Below are 19,922 nucleotides of genomic sequence, written 5' to 3'. Positions count from 1 at the left end.
TAATATTTTATAAATATATATACTTATATATGTATAGATGCATGGAAACCAACCAAAACACAACAAACTCAATAATAATATGAACCCTAATTATATATATATCTTACAATTATAAATTCTTGAACATCAAATTCAATGAAGTTAATTAGAACATTAACCCTAACTTCTCTCTCCCTCCAACTAATTAAATCAATCAATCAACAAATATTGTCAATAATAAAAGTGTGTGTATAATTGATCCCCACCCCCTACATGAATTATCATAAAATCAACCTAAAAAAAAAAAAAAAACCATGTAATAGAACTTAAAGTGCTACAATTTGCACCCAAAACAAACACAAAGCCAAAGCAAAGGTTAAGTAAGATCTCAAACTTTTAACCTCTCCAAATGAAAGGTTAAGAAACACCTTATTTTGGGATCTCATGTACTTTAACCTCATTCTTGTCATAATCTTTCTCGAGAACGAAGCGAAGCTTTTGAGCGCACACCCGTGCCCCGGCATCTTCATGGATCCCGGCGACGGTTTCACCATTGCAATATTTCGATGAATCATCATTGTAGGGTTTATGTAGACTTGGAGTGTCTCCGAGGGGACAACCTTGTGGTAATATGTCTTGGGAGCCTGTCGGGTTGAGATGAGCAATCCATGGTTGATTTCAATCTTCTCGTATACGTTGAAACATGGGGTGTTGGAGAAATTGTCGCCGTTGTCTCCATCATCCAAGAAGTTGTCGATGTCATTTCCATTGCCATTTATTGGTGCAATTGAGTTGTTCTCGTTCGCCTCATTGTTTGTGATGAGCCCATTGATGGTTTGATTATTAGTTTCGCCTACAATTGAAAAACATTACATGAAATAACTAAGTTAGGACATAACGATGTAATTACTTCTTATCGTAGAATTTGCATCTAAAAAGCTTGTAAGAAAATAGATATGTAAACAAATTTAAATTACAATGTTCTAAAGCATAGATGGAGTTGTCCATATGAGCATTTGAATCGACCAACGCTTAGAAAGTGCAAATATTGTGCTAGCTTATATGAAAACTATGGCTCTATTCACTTGGCCATTAGCTTTATTTTTATTTAACACTCACAATTTTTTATAGATATTATATCATTTTCTTTAACAAATATGACATTAAGATTACTATTCAAACAAAAATCAAAATTTCTAAAAACAAAACCAAAAAAAAAAAAGAATAATCAACTAAACACACTTCATTTTAGTCATGTCTGTATATTTGATTAGCAATTTTATTCATAATCTTATTTGATCATATTTTGATTCAATAAATTATTGTTTTTTCGCTTTTTTCCACTTCGAAAACTTATTTAAGTGTCGGGATGGAAAAAAAGCAAAAATACAATAAATCTCACCTGATCTAAGTCCGTGCAAAATAATATGACAAATGTAATAATCAAGCATATGTACAAGATGAAATTTTTTAAAAAAAAATCGGTTTAGATATAGGCCTTGTAAAAACATAATTGAGTAAATTTGTAATTAAGAAATAAATTAATTAAACTCACCTTGAAAATCATGATATTGATATTGATCTTGTTGATCATTTGAACTGTTTATTACAGGAATCGTCTTGAATTCATCTGAGAAAGCCTGCTATGACAAGCAATAAGCACGCATATATTATAAGTTGTTATTAAATCGAAAAATCAAAATCATCGAAGAAAAATTGATTACCTTCTCGAGTTCCTTGTTAGACATTCCAATCCATCGCAAGTTCTCAACCATTCGCCCTGTTCGGAATGCATCAGTATCATCTTCGATATCAATGGGCCGGGGAATGTGGTGATTTTGATCTTGTCCTAAGTTGTCATATTTGGAGAAATTCGGAATGTCTTGTCCATTATTGTCGTGGAAGAAGAAGGAAAAATCATCAACCCCAGAAGGAGTAATTCCATCCCATGTCCCGGAATTATAATCAAGATTCCGAGAAGCTTGAGCAACCGAAAGTATTTCTTGTATGATATCAGGTTGAGGTTCACTTGTATGTTGATGGAGACCATTATTCGATTGTTGTTGCAGCATCTCAGGATCAATACGAGGAAAATCTTGAACCTCAGAGGGAGGTAATGAAAACCTATTTTGTAACCTTGCACATTCTAATGCTATGTCTACCTGAAAAATAAATAAATAAATAAACTAAGAATATGTATATATTATTTATAACAAGAAATATGATTAGAAAGTAAGATGTAATAAGAAATTATTTACACATAAAACAGCTAAAAAAAACATAAAAATCGGTAACCTATTCACAGCAAACTATTTTTTTATTTTAAAAACATCATGTATTTCATTTGATATATTATCTACCAAATTCATTTCAATTTAAAATATATTAAATACTTATTTATATTACATCAAAATTTAGAATTTTTTATAATTGTTAAAAAACAAAACACAAACTACAGATATTGACATATTTTCAATTATGCATTTTTCTATAATTTTTTTCCTAAAAAACATCATATAGTATCTTTTATTCAAAATATTATCATATTATATAATTTTTAATTTGATGTATTATCTACCAATTTTTTTTTTCAATTTAAAATTATCATATATCTATTATATCATATCATATCATAATTCAAAATTAATATATATTATAACACCGAAACACAAACTAAACAAATTAACATGTTTTCAATCACTTGTTTTTCTATAATTTTTCTTAAAAAATATCACATCGTAAATATCTTTATTTATAATATTACAATCGAAATCTATTTTATATTTAAAACATTTGTATCAAATTTAAACTATTCCTAAAAACACCAAATTATGACATCGGAAATGTAATATATATGTGTGTGTGCGCTCTCGACAAAATTTGCAAATTTTTAGTAACAAAAAGGAATTTTCTTTTACCTTTGAAGGAGGATATGGCAAAGGGGTGCAATTAGGGTATTGAGTTGTGGTGAAGGGAAATGCCTCTTCAGTTATGTACTGTGTCCATCTTACATCATGGGACGACGAACCCGAGGCAGCCATGTGTCCCGATGTCATCGGAAACATAGGATAGCCGCCATTAGGAGCAGCGTCGAACTCATCGTAAATTGAATTTTCCCCACAGTTTGGATCGACGCTGGAGGAACGTTCACTGGCAGCTGATGCAACATAAGTGTCTCCCTGTTTGGGGATGTTCAAACTCTTCTTGAACACACGACACAGGGCATAAGCATCCTACAATTAATGTCCAAAAATAATGGTGCAAGAATAATCAGAATTTATAGCATAAATATATATGGAAAGATCTAACATGATACTATGATTGAATCGTTGAATTATAGTGTAAATATCGAATCATCTTCTAACACTATTGAAAAAGTAATTGTGTGCTTAGATATACTATGGTTCGAAAATATTTCAAGTTTTGGATTATTTTGAAAATAGTAAAAAAATAAAAAGAAAATAAATAGTTAGTGTGATATAAATGGATATTAGATATAATATTTTGAATTAAAAAAAAATAAATAGATTTTTGATACTCCTTCGTTCGGAATCAATATAAGTGTACTAAATGGGTGAATTGACAAATCTATCTCGGATAGAATGTGTTTGTTTAGTAATATAATATAGTAAAACTAAGTTTATGGTATTACTATAATATATAATAATTAAAATGTAAAGGTACTTTTTTATTTTCTTCAAATATCATCGTTATTAAAAAGAAGAAATAGATAAATTGATTTCGGACAAATTAAAATGCTAAAACAGATAAATTAATTTCGAATGGAGTGAAGACAATATTTTAAATGAAAATCCTTGACTAAAAGTGTAAAAACTAACATAGCCAAATAGAGTTTAATTAAATTTAGTCGAATTGCAAACAAAATATTTTGAAATGTAGAATTCGGAAATACTAAATATTGTAGTTTGATGCAAGATTAATATAAGATCGATATATGTATGTACCTGCAAGCCCGAAGAGGGGGTGTCGCACTCCCTTTCGTCTAAGCGATATTCGTGCATAACCCAATGTGTCCGAATCCCATGAGGAGCTCTCCCTCTGTAATAAACTAGGGTCTTCTTCATTCCCACAGCCCTAGTTTGTGAGCTCACTTTCCTGTCCTTCCCTGTCGCCTTCCAATATCCACCTTTCGTTGCTCGATTTGTTCTCGACCCGTTCGGGTACTTGCGATCTCGAGGACTGAAGAAGTACCACTCTAAATCTTTGCTCGGCAATAAAGACTTGCCTACAAGTTCAAGATATGAATGGATGTAATATTTTGAATGTAGTTTTGATTAATAGCATCAAACAATTCGATATCAAAAAATAGAATTTGGAAAACTTAGGGTTTGTTTTTTAAGTTTTGGATTTGGATATGGAGTTTGGGGATAATAAAATTTTAAAATATTTGATATAATATTTTAAATGAAATTTTGATTTTTTATATATAATATATTAAATAAAAATTATGTTCTTTTATGATTTTAAGAAAAAAAAAATTAATGAATATTAGGAGACAAAACTAAACCTTAAAGAAACATACCTTTAAATTTAGGGAAAACTACATACTCATGGTTTATAAAAATCTTGTCCAAAAGGAAATTTTTCTTGTGTAAATTATACTATTATAGGTGTGAAAATTTAGCATATAATATAAAGATGTTCATATTGAAATAAATTTATTATATATATATATATATATGTATACACATCTTTAATTTGTTCCATGTGTGAGTGTCAATATTTAGTCCACTAATATATACATAGTTGTAACGAAATTTCGTTCCTATGAATTACGTGTAGCTAACATAATTTTATCTCTAATTTCGCCTCTAATGCATCTCACAAACAGTAAAATTTGCGTATCTATGGTAATAACATCTCTCTCTCATACACGCAAATGTGTGTATAAAATAAAAAGGTAAATAAGACTAGAAGTGTATAGAGTAAGAAGCAAGCCCTAAAGAAGAAAAAAGTAGGATTATTGTGATCTTTCCTTTGCTTTATTAATTTGTTTATAGGACACTGTAATTACAAGACAATAAGATTTGTAAAGATCTTGGGTCATATCAACAAAGATGACACTGAAATTTATAAAGCTAAAAATTTACACATGTTATTGTTACAACAATTATATATATATATATATATATATATATTAAACTTATTTGACATGGTTTCCTTCATCTTGAAATTCAAGCTATATATATTACTACTTTTTATTTTTCTGTAATGAATCTTTAATTTTACACAATACTGCTAAAAACATTTCTTATACAAAATTGATAAGACTTGAATGAGAGAAAAAGAATCTATATATGTTTTTATGTATAATCTTATATACCTAATGCAAAGTATTGTTTGTGACCTTCAAGAATTGAACAATGTAAAAAATAAAAAAATAAAAATAAATTAATTAAAATTGGGTGTATATATGTTGATAATGTGTACCTGGAAGATCCCATGGCTCACACTTGTAAAGATCAACCTCTGGAATGATTTCAAGATCGATTTTTCGGCCATTGATCTTTCTCTTGAGGTAATACGCCACGAGTTCTTCATCGGTCGGGTGGAATCGAAAACCAGGAGGAAGAGAAACCGGTGCCATATATGATCACAAACCTTAAAAAAAAAAAATATCAATGGGACAAGACAAACTTGTCCCGAATATTCGTGTCTCAAATGTGTGTGCAAATCTTCGCGAGATCGATCACCGAGCCCTCAAACCCGAACCAAAAAGCAAAAATCAAGAACTTCACACCTGCAAGAAAAGAAAAAGAAAAATTTAACAAACCCTAATTATTAAACTATAAATAATATATAAGAGAAAGTGATGAAGAAACCTTAATTCGATCGAGGGCTCCAAAGAAATAAGAAGATTAAAAATGTGATCGATGAAGATTTACACACACACACAAAACACTTAGGAAAATTGCAAAAGGAGAATGAAGAAGGGAGGATTGATCATGTCTTGGCATGTGATGTTATAAGAGAACAAAAAGAGAACATACGATTAAAAAATTACACTATATTACAGAAAAGGCATAAATCAAAGGTGGGGTGGGGTGGAGGGTGGGGGAATCCACCTCCTAAAACCCTCACTTTTTGTATCTTTAACCAAAACAATTCATAAAATAGAAAATTGCAGTTTTTCTGCACATCAAAATTGGCATTCTTTAATTTTACCTGTCTTTCTTCTCTCTCTGTATTTCTTTCTCTGTCATTGTCCAAGAATATGCAGTCATAAAATAGAATTGCGTGTGTCGAAACAATGTACATAAATATATATATGTCTATATGTATGTATGTATGTATGTATTTGGTACGTAGATTGGGACAGAGATTATGCGATGCTTGGGTAGATGTCCTATGTAGGAATCTGAGGTTGAGTGGTCCACGTGGTGGCGTGTCATTCGATCCATAACCCACCTGATCTATTTACATATAAGTTTTGAAATTAAAAAAAAAAGGGTTAAGTAGTCTCACCCTGCAATATATTTTTTTTTTTATTTGTTCCAAAGTCATTGCAATATTTTTAAATTTAGAAATAATTGATAATATATATATTAATATACATTTTATTTTATCTCATCAAAATCACTCAAATAATAAAAAAAAAAAAAATCATTTCTCTCTCCAATCACATTATTTAAATTCAAATTATTTCAAATATTTAATACTTTCCATCTAAATTCTCGTGTCAAACACAAAATAACGTTGCACTGTGTTTGAGATTGATGAAGTATTTATTTGTAATATTTTATGATAAGAAAAATGTATGTAATAAGATGATTATTTAAAAAATAATAATAATAATAATAATAATAATAATAATAATAATAATAATAATATCATCTATAAATAGAATCAAATTGGTTTTGGATCTTTTTCAGGAAAAGTAAACGTAATCGCCAGAGATGTGCAAAACCATCAAGAAAGAATTCATTTGGCGGCTTCTCTTCACAATCACGACTCAAAAAGAAACAATCTTTCTTCCCTGCCTCTCTATATAGTAGTAAAAAATTACCAAAAAAATGATATACAATTGATATTGTATTAAAAAAATGTTGAATATATCATAATTTACGGTACAAAATCATTTTGTATTGTCTCCAATCAAAAAAAAAAAAAACAAAAAAAACAAAAAAAAAAAATTATTTTATTGTAAATTTTTGTATGGTAATAGTATAGAATTATAAGTATAGCAAAAATTCGGTAGAAGTATTGTTATATTTGTAATTTCTCTGTTTCTCGATCTTTTTGTGTGTGTTTTATGTCCTATTCAAAAATCGCTACATTATAAATATAAAATAGGCATGCCATAATTTCCTTTATATACTGAAAATTTATATGATATTTTTTCATATCAATATTAATTTTTAGTACGATACCGTGCTACATAAAATTTCATATCATTATGTCCCACCCTATCCCTAACTTTACATATCTTTGTAATAGAGATTAATAATTAACCATGGTGTGTTCTTTCTAGTCTCTGTACGGTTTTTTACTACTTCAATTCTTTACTTTTCACAATATATGAAATCAAAACATTATTTAAATAAAAAGTTCAAATTTCGAAACCCAAGACACACTTGCAATCCAAGAAATTTTCTTGTATTAGAACATTTATCGTGAAATTCTTTGATGCATAGAAAAAAAAAAAAAAAAAGAAACGAATCTGTATTTATGTTTTAAATGCAACGAATTAAAATATAAAATTTTGTTAATTAGATAAAAACTTAACCAACAAAATACAAATAAAAAGTTGATATAATATTTTAAATAAAAATTTAAACTTTTTATAATACATTAAGTGAGAAGTAATTGTCTAATTAAAAAAAAAATGATATACAACGGAATACTAAAACCAAATTTCAAAAGAAACCGAGCAAAAGTGATGCAACATTAGCTTCGATTTATTAAGGCCAAATTTAAGTCGAAGGAAATGATCAAACATATATCAAACTTTCGACTCAACAAGTCCCCTTCTAGAAAATACACAAAAGCAACATAACAATTGCCATTTATTCTTACACTCGAACTAAAACCTCGGAGGCGAAAATCACAAACAAAACCTATGTAGAATGTTGCAATAATATATGATGCATGCCCTCATTCAATTCCATTCATCTTCCTCATCTCGCCCACAAACTCGTAGATTCGTTGAGGATCAGGAAGAGATTTCGCCACACTTTCCCTTGTCAAGCATCTCTTTATCCAAGCTCCAATTTTAGGGTTTTCATTGTCAATCTTGAACCCTCCAAATTTTTCATAGGCTAAAAACCAAGACGATAATCCAATTAGTACAACATCGACATACCCAAACTTATCGCCACCAAAGTAGTCCTTGTCGCCCATCGCCCCTTCAAGCTTCTTGAGAATGTCGATGAACTGTGTCTTTGCTAGTTCTAGTTCCTCGCCTTTGCTTCTCCATATTGCACTACCACCTTCGAACATCTTTTGATAGGACGGATGTAATGTTTTAAATGAAAATTATAGTTTAAAGATAATATTTTAACTTAAAACGTATATATATATGTGCATGTATACATTCATAGATGTAATATTTTAATTTTAATTTGAAAATATACTAATATATTAAGTGATATATGTATATATATATATATGTGATTGTATACTTTGACAGATATTAAATGTAATCGTTAAATTGATAATATATTTTTAATACTCCATGCCTAATTGAAAAAATAGAGGCTAAATGTAATATTTTAGTTTATATTTTCTCTGTCTTTGTCTAAACTATTTTTTTTAATAAGTTAATAATAACATTTTATTAGTTAATGAAAGTAAAGCAAAAAAAAATTGATATTTTTTACATTTACTTTATGTATAAATTGATAATATATATAATAATATGCTTATAATTTATATAATTTATGTAAAAGTTAATGATAATTTAATATTAATGTGTAAGTAATTTTACTATAATAAAAAATGGAAAGACAAAAATAATAAAAATGGTATATTAGATAAAGACCGATAGGGTATAAAGTATTAAAATTATATTCTTTTGTAGGTTTTACCATATATTTTTACTATTTATATTCTTTTTTTTTTTTGAAAAAAAAAATTAAATCAAACAATTATTTTTTTTATATTATACTACAAATCTATTTTACATTTAAAACACCAAATCAGCATCTATTTATATCACGTTAAACAACTATTCAAATTCAACTTTTAATATTCAAAAATCCAAACCCACGAGCAAACACACCCTAAAATTTTAGGTAATTTTTAGAAAAAAAAAATATATATTTTATTATAGATTACAAAAATAAAATAAAATAAATCAAGTTCCTGACCTTCTTGTCGATAAAGTCCGTCCAAAACCTAGCACGGGCGCGGCCGTAAGCACAATCCGGTAGCAACGGAGATGGCGACGGCCACTTCTCGTCCACGTAGTAGACGATGTTGGAGGATTCCACGACGGGTTTGCCATTGTGGAGAAGTACGGGGACCTTTTCGTAAATAGGGTTTGATTTCAACAACAACGAGCTTTTTTCTCCGAATATGTCTTCCTCCCGAGCCTCGTAAGTCAACCCTTTCTCGGCCAACGCGATCTTCACTCTTGAGGAAAACGGCGATGGCCAGAAATCCAGTAGGACAAGTTCTTCTGTCGTCGACATTGTCCTAATTATCGCGTAGATTGTAATATAATGTGTGTGTGTTGGATTCTTTTTATGTACAAAATATTACATCAATCGCCTATTTATATAGAGATAAATGATGTATGAATTAATTATCCAAATTGAATCTTTGATTTCATCGTTGCATAGTTACCTTTGCTAAGGACAAGGTGACTTTGTGCATGCCATTGTTGTTGTCATTGTCGATGTTTATAAGGTTGTGTTTGGATGTTTGATTGGGAATTGTATTTTGTGTTGCGAATCGTAAATATTTAAATTAAATAATTATTTTATGTGATATATGTAAATAAATATAAAAATAAACACTTGACATACTAATTTTTTTAATGTACAAAGTGAATATTGCTATGCTATTATATTATTGATAACCATAGGAAGTGTCGACCGGACCATAACGAGGAAACCTAAGCCCGGTAATAAATAAAATATTTTGTTTATTAAAAATATTATATTGAAAACAAAAATTAATTGCTTCTTTGTTTTAGCTTCAAATCAATTTTTATAGGATTTAATTCATATTGTTTTAAATAAAAATATATACTCCCTCCGTCTCATAACAAAATATCCAATTTTCTATTTTAGTCCGTTCCATAACAAAGTATCTATTTCTTTCTTTTTAGTAACGGTACTGTCTATCTAACCTTACAAATACCCTATCTAACCTTACAAATACCCTTACAACTTACAATATATTACACAAATGTCATTACTTTTATATCAGATATACTAATAAGGTCATTTTAGTCATTTCTATTTTATTTTTACTACATTTCAATATAATACTAATATTTCTAAAATTACGTCCAAAAAGCAAATGAATATCTAGTGATGGATAGAAAAAGTATTGTTTTTTATAATTTAAAAATAATCACTTTAATTTATCTCAGTTAGCACATGATAATACACATAAATAATAGCACATAATAATAAAATATTCAGAATATATTGTGACAAAAAAATATATATATATATAATATACAACACAAGATATTATCAACACAATATATAAACCATAAAATATATACTTTTATATAACACAATATTATATTATGATATATAATACAAATGTTTGTATTGAATATATATATATACTGACTAGGTGTGTTGATTAATTTAACATTTAAAATTAATACTTTTATTTTGTAATAGTAATATTTTTATTTTGTATATCACACTAAAATTAATTTAACATTTACATATATATATATATCAAATTAAATAATTATTTTAATTCAAAATTGTTATAAAATTTTATAATTCCAAACTTTGTTTCTTTAATTTTTTTCCCTTAAAATCACCAAATTAAATACTTTTTATTTATTATTATATTTATAATTAATAATGTGTTTTCAAAATTAAAACATACATCAAACACCGAATTATATCTATTTGAAACACTTTTTTGATTTAAATTTATTCTATTTTCAGACATACATCAATGGGAAATTATTGGGTTTACAGCCCAAATATTGGGAGCCTAACATTCTGTTTTTGGACATGAAATGAAATCAACAAATCTATGTAACCAACAATAAGAATCCCTTTTTCAATGAATTTAATACAAAACCATGAAAGCAACCAAATTTTCATGTGGGTAGGGCAAATTTGGTAACCAAGTAGTATCATTTTAATATTTTTTTTATTTTCATTTATTTTATAAATTGAATTTATAATAAATATTTTAAAAAAAATAATAATGTGGGTGTGTTTGTGTTACTTTTTAGTTTGAAATGTTTTATGTTAGGTATAAGACAATGTGTTTGATGATATAAAAGTATATATATTTTATGTTGAATTTATAATTTTTTTAAAGGATCTTAGAGTATATATATTATATATTTTATTTGAATATATATGTATATATTAGAATTTTTTATAATATTAATATGAAAGAAAAAAGAAATGGGAAAATAACATATACAAATTCTATCATGGCAATTCTTGACCATAAATATGTGCCCTACTTCTACTTCAATATATTCTTCTTTCTACCTAAATATTCATTATATTTAATACAAATTTAAATTTTAGATTGTATCATAATAAACAATAAAACTATCATCAGTCATAAATCCAATTCCTACACCACCAGATCATCCCTTACGGGATATGTTATTTTTCTTTATAGGATATGTTGTTTGTCTCTTTACGATATATACTGTAATAATTTTTTTAAAAAAAAATCAGCACATAATGAATTCTGATTAAAATTATGTTTAATGTTTTTTATTTTCAAAAGTAGTCCATAAGGGTTTGTTTATTTAATTTTTTTTGTATTTTTCTACATATTTTTAAAATATGATAAGTATAATATTTTGAATAAAAAAGAATATTATAAATAATTTTTCTAAAAATATATAATCATCTAATAGTAAACATTTGGGCGAAAATATTTTTGAAGTTTTGTTCAGTTTTTACTATCTATGTAAATTTCTAAAAATATATATTATTTTATTTTATAATATATTTTATCTAAATTATTATTTAAATTAAAAACTCAAATTATATAATAAAAAAAAATACATTCACTAAACAAACTCTAAATTGTCCGTACTATCATCACTAATGTCTAAGATCATTGATAATAGTAATATAATAATAACCGCAGGATCTAACCATCTACATAATCGGACGGCTGCAATGAATCCGGCGGCTGGTAATACTATAGATAATTTTCAATAATACAGTACTACTTTTTTCCAAAAATAAACGCCGCAGGATCTCACCATTTTTGGATGTGTTTTATTTTTATTTTTAATAAATTTTTTAATATTAGTATTATATTAAATTATAGTAAAAATAATAATATTTTTATTAATCTTGTATAATATAAAAATAATAATATTTGTATAATATATTATAAATTAAAAAAATATATTTATTATGTTAGATAAATAGTATAATTATTAAATTAGAAAATAATATTCTTATTTTATACCAAATAAAAAATAAGACTCTTTTTATAAGACAGAAAGAAAATTTTTAAAATTTAAATTAAATAAAAACAATTATGCAGCATAAATTAACATTGATTTTTTTTTTGTAATATAACAGTAAATTTTTAATATAGTGTAAAAAATTCCGAGCGAAAGATATATATAATATAAAAAATAAAATATAAATATTTTAATTTGATATATTTTTATAAAAAATATTATAAATATTAAAAGAAAAAAAAAAAGACCACAACCAAACACACACTCTACTATTTTTTTTACTCAATTTTCAACTAGACATTTTTATATTAAATATTTATATTTTATATTCAAAACATCGTAATAAATAAATATATTTATTCAACTAAAAATAAATTTAAAATTAAGTTAACATTTTCTTTTTTATTTTATTTTATTTTATTTGTGATAAATGAATGCACGTGTCGCTGTACAAACAAACTTCACACACGAGATACCAAAAAATAAAAAACCGAAAATAAAAAAACAAACATGTGGCTGTTAATTTTTTAAAAATATCTATTTTTATTTTCAATATATATAAATATTTAAAAAATTCGGACACAGCTGGTCCAGAAGCATCCATTCCTTTCTTACCGGCTGTAGCCAGTAGTACTTATCCAGATCAAACCTATCCACCGTAAATTCCCGGGACTTCAACGCCACATAGATCTGAACCGTTGATTCAGTAGGGTCCATATAATCAACAGTTCAGCTTAGTCAGGAGTCGGAGTCCGAAATCTCCACAAAAATCTCATAAACAATAGGCAAGGCGGCACATATTATTCGTGGGGCGGTCGAGTGGCGATGACGTGGCAAAAAAGTGCCAAAAAGTTCATCGCCACCCTTCTGTGGGGCCCATTTATTTATTAAATTCATACCCTGCAATAAATTTAAAATTACACGTCACCATCTTCTTTCATTCTTGTCCACATTTTCGCCAAATTATTATATTTTAATTTTTAAGAAACTGAAGATATTTTTTTCTTCAGTATTAATTTCTAAAATTAATAATAAAAATAAAATGGAGTCTTTGATATTATTGTATAGATTAGAATTTTTATTTGATGATTTTATATATTGCAATTTTGATTGGTGGGTATAAATTTTCAATTTTATTATGATTGGAAAATAAGTGGATAAAAGAAAATAATTGTTTTTTAATATCACTACTTATTATTTTCTTAGGAGATATTTAATACAGGGACACCTGTGGCGCGTGGAAAATGTTGACATGCACGCGCCCTGTCTGAACGACACGTGGACCACCATTTTATTAAATTTTTGTGGTTATGGTATCTTTTCATGTGGCCCTCAATCTTTCCTTTTTTCCATTTTATGGCTCCCACATAATAATCCATACTTCTATCTCTATTCTATCTCTATACATAAGAGTAGTGTGTTCCTTTGGTCAAAAATATACTTTTTACAAAATACTTTTCCGTCTTAATACAATAGTCTTATTTACTATTTTTATCTGTTTTAAAAGAATAGTCTCATTTTCATAAATAACTATATCATCATAAAATTATCCCTATTTTTTTTATTATTATTACACAATTATCATTACTTTTTACACTAATATACTCACATGAGCAAAAAAGTCATTTATCCTTAGTTTTTACCAACTACCAATATAATATCAATATTTCTCAAATTACGTGCTCAACACAATAAAACTATACTTTTGGGATTGAGGGAATATATTTTTTTAAAAACATTAATATATTATACGTAATTATTATTTTTATATTATTTATACAATTTTATATAATTTATCTATAAAAAAAAACGTAGTTTTTTAAACTATTTCAGTGACCAAACAAATTCGAGCTCTCTATTAAAAAAAAAAAATTATACAAAAGCAAAAACAAAAACAAAAAATTGTATGACTTTGATTTGAATTGAGAAGTTTAATTTGAATAATATTTTTATACGATTTTTGTATTTTTTTTTTAATTGTCAATGAACTAGGAAATATAAGTAGTACTTCCTCTGTTATCAAATTGTGTGCTCATTTGACTTGGCAGGATTCTAAGAAAATAGGTAAAAATATAAACTTTTATTTTTTTGGGTAAAAAAATAGAAAAAATAATATTTTTACTAAAAAATAAATTTGAATAAATTTGAATGACAATAAAAAAAAATTAGAATAAATTTGAATGACGGATATAACATAAGTATTTTGATAAAATGTTGTCCAAAAATAAAAAAAAAAAATGTTTTTATTAAGAATTATATGAACGAAATAATATTAATTTTGATTTGAACTCAAAATTAAACACATTATTTAAACGGAGACAATAGTTTCATTTTGAAAATTTAAAATTATTTAAATGTAAAAATAAATATTTCGTATGATATTTAGATTCTTATAATAAGTATATAGTATTTAATATTTTAAACAAAAGATGTTAGTTTAATTTCAAATATGTAGTTGATATTTTCCTGTTCAATTTATTTGTTATAATTTTATTTTAAAATATCCTAAAATAATAATTTCTCTCTACTTTATTCTTTTTACTCTTATCAATCACAAACAAACAAAAAAAATAAAGATAAAATATTCTCAATAAACATATATTATTTCATCTAATAAAACAAATTTTTTTTTCGCCTTTTCTTTTAATTGTACCAAATTTGATATTTTTTCTCTGCATATCGTAAATAAACAATACGTATAGAAATTAGATAGAATTCAATCAAAATCAACCAAATATAGCATATAATATAAATATTAATTTTTGTAATAAAATAAAATACTCTCTCTGACGCATAACAAAATATCAATTTTTCCATTTAAGTCCGTCCCATAACAAAGTATTCTTTTTTTTTTTTTTAGTAATTGTACTATCTACCTAACATTACAGATACCTTTACAACTTTCAATATATTACACAAATGTCATTACCTTTATATCACGCATACTAATAAGGTTATTTTAGTCATTTATATTTTATTCCTACTATATCTCAATATAATACTAGTATTTCTAAACTACGTGCAAAAAATTAAATGAATATTTATTTTTGGGACAGAGGGAGTATATATATAGGGACATGTCTGAAGAAAAAATAAAATAAAATTGGACAAACAAATCCTATAAATTTCTCTTAGTAATGTGTCCTAACCACATGTAGTGTCGTAAGAAAGTGATAATTTGAATTTGTATAACTAATTGCAATATCGACTTTGTTGGTGACTATCAACTTAATTATAACAATTCTAAAAGACTTATTTGCACACATCCAATCATTAATCATTTTATTCAGATATTATCTATTATTGACTGTCTTATATTATTAAGATATTTTATATAAAAAATAATATTTGAATTATTAATTTTTGTGAAATAATATGCTCTCTCTATAAAATGAGGGTACAATTCTTTTATTTAATATAATAAATATTCTTACAATTTACAGCATATTTTAATATAATAAATAATAAATATTATTTTTATATTATATAATACTACCAGAAATATTTTACTTTTTATTTTACTATAAATCAATATAACTAATATTTAAATAATTAAGTTAAAAAAATAAATGTTACTAGTTATTTTACTGTAAATGATGTCCTCAAATACTATATTTAAATTGAAATATAACCCATGTTAACATATTTTCCTTTATTTAGATATTTTTAGCTAAATAATGAACTTTTAGATATTTTTCCAACTTTTGTCAATTAAGTACTCTATAGAAAAAATATTTTTTATTATTATTATTTAATTTTTTTTATCCTATATAATTTTTTATTTTTTTAATAAAAATAATTGTACTTTTTAATATACTATATCCAATACCTATTATCAATTAATTTTTCTAATAAATTCAAAATAATTTAGAATTTGTTTAGTTATGATTTAAAATTGATTTAAAATTGAATATTAATTTAATTTTTTATTTAAATAGTATTTTGATATAATATTTTATAATAAAATATTAAAAAATTATATCAAATAAATAACGTTAATTTTGATTTAAATAAATAAATAAATAAAAACCTTTACAAACATCTACGACCAAAACCTAAATAAATAAAATAAAAACACAAACAACCATATATCACATGTCTAACCAAAATATATATATACACTACAGAAAACAATTTAATACGAAACACTTTTATTTAAAAAGCGCAATAAAATAATAACCAAAAAAATGAAAATCACCTTCACCAATAGTCAACCACCACTCATTTTCAATTCCCCCAACTTTTTTTTTTGCCCCAAATATATTTATTTATAAAAAAAAAAATAAAAAAGAAATTATCTCTCCACTAGAATCAAGACACGTGTCGCAATACGTATGGAAAGTAGGCTTCTCCATTTCTCTACAGGCGCGCGTGGGATTCCCCAAAAAAGCGACGCTGTCGTCGGCTGACGTCATCTCTCCACGTGTCCTTGTCCCTCCTCGAATTTCAGCCACAAGAATTCCCATGGCGTTCTGGATCGTTCCCTTCGCCAAAAGCCCTTAATACGCTTTGACTCTGGTGATGTGGCAGCCATAACCACCCACCTCCGTCCTTCCAAACCCCCCTCAAAAAAGTGCTCCTCCGCCATAACCTTCCTCCTCTTCTGTATCGATTTTGGTTCTGAATCGAGCCAATTGCTTGTTTGTCTTCTTCTTCGCTCTGCTCCTTTCTGTATCGGATTGTGAGGTTTTTTTTAGGTTTTCTGGAATTGATTGAGCGAGCTCATGAAATTAGGGATTTAATTGGGAATTTCTATAGATCTCTCGGAAGGAATTTGTTTCTGAAGGTTTATTGGATTGCACGATCGATTCGCTGGATTCAATCGAAGTTTTCAGCGATTTGGAGATTTTAGAGCAGTTGAGGAGATCTTGCTGTTGATAAACGATGGATTCTGCCGCCATGGATGTAAGCTTTAGTTTTCTCTTTAAATTTTTAACTCTACTATGGATTTGATTCGACTTTCCGCTTGTGTAGTTAAATTACTGTTTTGCCCTTCTTCTTCTTCATCATCTCCTCTGCCATGGCTTCTATAGCTCCATTTACGGTTTTCCTTTCGCATTAGCCATTTTGTAGCGTTTGTTACTAAGTTGGATCGATCTTACAATTTGCTGCATATTAGAATGCAATTTGCGATTGAGATATACGATTTTGAGCTGAATTGGTGCCCTAATTAAGAACTGTTTCCATTGCTGTAAATTGTATGATTGAGCAGTGTCTGTGTGTCCCCTGCAGCCGGAGCAATCCGCCATTTCTACGCCTGCAATTTTCGACGGAAGCTCGATCGAGAAGTCGAATACCGGCCAAGACTTTGCTCTGAAGGTATACATACATATATACACACATCCGCCATTGATGATTGCTTGAAGGTTCAATATGTATCTGTATTCAATTTCTGAAACTCTTTTGATTAGGTGAGGAAGCCTTACACTATTACCAAACAACGCGAACGATGGACCGACGAAGAACACAAGAAATTCATCGAGGCGTTGAAGCTTTACGGCCGAGCTTGGAGGAAGATCGAAGGTTGATATTCGATCTTTCTACATCGTACATTAGTCTTAATCTTAATCTTAATCTTGGCGCGCCTTGTAATAACCAATTCTTCGTGTTCTTGCAGAGCATGTCGGGACCAAAACAGCGGTGCAAATCCGGAGCCACGCTCAGAAGTTCTTCGGCAAGGTTTAACTCCTCTTACATCAAACTATGATATGATTATAACTATATCGAATTTTTCGATGATGTAAGAAGTCGAACGGACGAAACTCCCGTCATATTTGCGAATTCTCATGTCGAACGAGCTATTTTTTGATTTTATTGTATGTTTATGTGGCTTCTTAGGTTGCCCGCGAGTCGTCTAACGGCGAATCTGGCGCAGGCTCGGCGAAATCGATTGAAATCCCACCTCCGAGGCCGAAGAGGAAACCAACACACCCATATCCGCGGAAGCTCGTTTCTCCGGCAAAAAGAGAATCGAGTTCGCCGGAAAAGCAAATGATTCCGGTGTCGCCTAAGTTTTCCGAGCAGGACAACCTCTCTCCGACGTCTGTCTTGTCGACAATCGGCTCGGACTCGTCGGTGGGCCTCGACTCGTTTGCTCCGGTTGGAAGTCCTTCATCGGGTGGCACCGGTTCCTCCGCGACGACACCGAAGCTAGTCTCCGAAGGCACGATAACTTCGCGAAACGACGAAATTGTACTCCTGGTAACGTCGAAATGACTCGATTAATCTTTCCGACGATGTTTTTTTTTGACTCTCGACCTCGACTAACGATGTTTGCTGTGAAGGAATTGGAGCTCTCGTCGCAAACTGCGATCGTCATTAAAGAAGATCCGAGCGAATCATCCGCGACGGCGCAAAGCTTGAAGCTTTTTGGACAGACGGTGTTAGTCGATCGTCGAGATACTTGCAAGATGAATTTGACCGACACGAGTGTTTCTGAGCGCGTTTCGAACGATCGTTTCCCGTGGCTAACTCTATGCTGCGACGTGCGACAGTCGCAAACCGAAGTCCATAGCCCGACTCCGATCAAAGCGCGGCTGATGCGCAATAACGACAAAAATGAGGGATTATCGTCAATGGAGATGACGACGAGTTTCTCGTTGTGCAAACTAAGTCTTAACCGGAGAAAGGGATTTGTGCCGTACAAACGGTGCTTATCGGAGAAGGAGAAAGCGCCGGAAGATCGGGAGCAGCGGCAGCAGCGGATACGGCTCTGTTTGTGACATGTCGACGACGACTATCTAACTCGCGGATTGACCGGATCGAACGGTCCGGATTGTCTGCGGTGTAACATGGTTTGATCTTCTTGTTCTTGTTCTGGTTCTGGTTCTGGCTTTTTAGTTCTTGTTTCTTACATATGGTTAAGTGTTTGTTGGATTGTAAGTTTAAGTGAAGATGGATTTGCAATTGTCTGATGTTATCTTCTTCTGTGAATTTTGTCACTCTGTAAAACTTATATTGGCAGGTTTCAGTTGGATTAAGAGCTTCATGTTATTTCGATTTTCTGTTTAAATAGTAATTTGATATAATTAGGAAGATAAGTGAAGAAAGTCTCAATACCCAGGTGAATTTATGATGCTTTTGATGAAGGAATGGAATTGTTGACATAATAAAGAATTGAATCATAATGAAATGAAATCCTAAAAAAAATATAATTAAATTTGATTATTATATCGGAATAAAATAAAAATTTCAACTGAAAAATATAACAATTGAAATAAAAACTCCTCCCTTCTTCCCAACAATTAGATGAAGTATAATTATTAACTAATTAAAAAGTATATTAGTAAAAATAATTACTATTCAGTAAAAATAATTATAAATTAAGATTAAA

The 19,922-nt window shown here is 28.4% G+C and overlaps 3 protein-coding genes across 3 annotated transcripts; 1 reads left to right on the top strand and 2 right to left on the bottom strand.

Annotated features, from left to right (window-relative positions):
• Window positions 1-289: 289 nt before the first annotated feature.
• Window positions 290-6,199, bottom strand: LOC127242193 (NAC domain-containing protein 54). Its single transcript, XM_051261637.1, is given in 8 exon segments — window positions 290-555; window positions 558-832; window positions 1,535-1,619; window positions 1,704-2,141; window positions 2,898-3,212; window positions 3,945-4,225; window positions 5,431-5,740; window positions 6,166-6,199. Coding segments are annotated over 7 exon segments (1,698 nt in total). The 5' UTR covers window positions 5,588-5,740; window positions 6,166-6,199; the 3' UTR covers window positions 290-408.
• Window positions 6,200-8,094: 1,895 nt separating this feature from the next.
• Window positions 8,095-9,632, bottom strand: LOC127242355 (glutathione S-transferase U20-like). The gene is made up of 2 exons (XM_051261865.1): window positions 9,309-9,632; window positions 8,095-8,439 (listed from the first exon to the last, which is right to left on the bottom strand). The coding sequence occupies exons 1-2, from the start codon at window positions 9,630-9,632 to the stop codon at window positions 8,095-8,097; spliced, it is 669 nt and encodes a 222-aa protein (XP_051117822.1).
• Window positions 9,633-17,101: 7,469 nt separating this feature from the next.
• On the top strand, window positions 17,102-19,599 carry LOC127241919 (protein REVEILLE 2-like). The gene is made up of 6 exons (XM_051261190.1): window positions 17,102-17,494; window positions 17,822-17,908; window positions 18,001-18,112; window positions 18,207-18,268; window positions 18,428-18,790; window positions 18,874-19,599. The coding sequence occupies exons 1-6, from the start codon at window positions 17,474-17,476 to the stop codon at window positions 19,309-19,311; spliced, it is 1,083 nt and encodes a 360-aa protein (XP_051117147.1). The 5' UTR covers window positions 17,102-17,473; the 3' UTR covers window positions 19,312-19,599.
• Window positions 19,600-19,922: the final 323 nt, after the last annotated feature.

The sequence above is a fragment of the Andrographis paniculata genome, unplaced genomic scaffold, assembly GCF_009805555.1.
Source record: "Andrographis paniculata isolate CXL003 unplaced genomic scaffold, ASM980555v1 Contig86END, whole genome shotgun sequence".
Classification (NCBI taxonomy): Eukaryota; Viridiplantae; Streptophyta; class Magnoliopsida; order Lamiales; family Acanthaceae; genus Andrographis; species Andrographis paniculata.
Note: the sequence above shows the minus strand (reverse complement) of the source record. Positions and strands in the feature narration are given on the sequence as shown.

Coding starts and splice junctions, on each gene's coding strand:
- LOC127242355 (XM_051261865.1), bottom strand. CDS start 9,632: ATGTCGACGACAGAAGAACTTGTCCTACTGGATTTCTGGCCATCGCCG. Junction 8,440..9,308: donor CGGACTTTATCGACAAGAAG/GTCAGGAACTTG, acceptor TCCTATCAAAAG/ATGTTCGAAGGTGGTAGTGC.
- LOC127241919 (XM_051261190.1), top strand. CDS start 17,474: ATGGATTCTGCCGCCATGGAT. Junction 17,495..17,821: donor TGGATTCTGCCGCCATGGAT/GTAAGCTTTAGT, acceptor TGTCCCCTGCAG/CCGGAGCAATCCGCCATTTC. Junction 18,791..18,873: donor ACGACGAAATTGTACTCCTG/GTAACGTCGAAA, acceptor TTTGCTGTGAAG/GAATTGGAGCTCTCGTCGCA.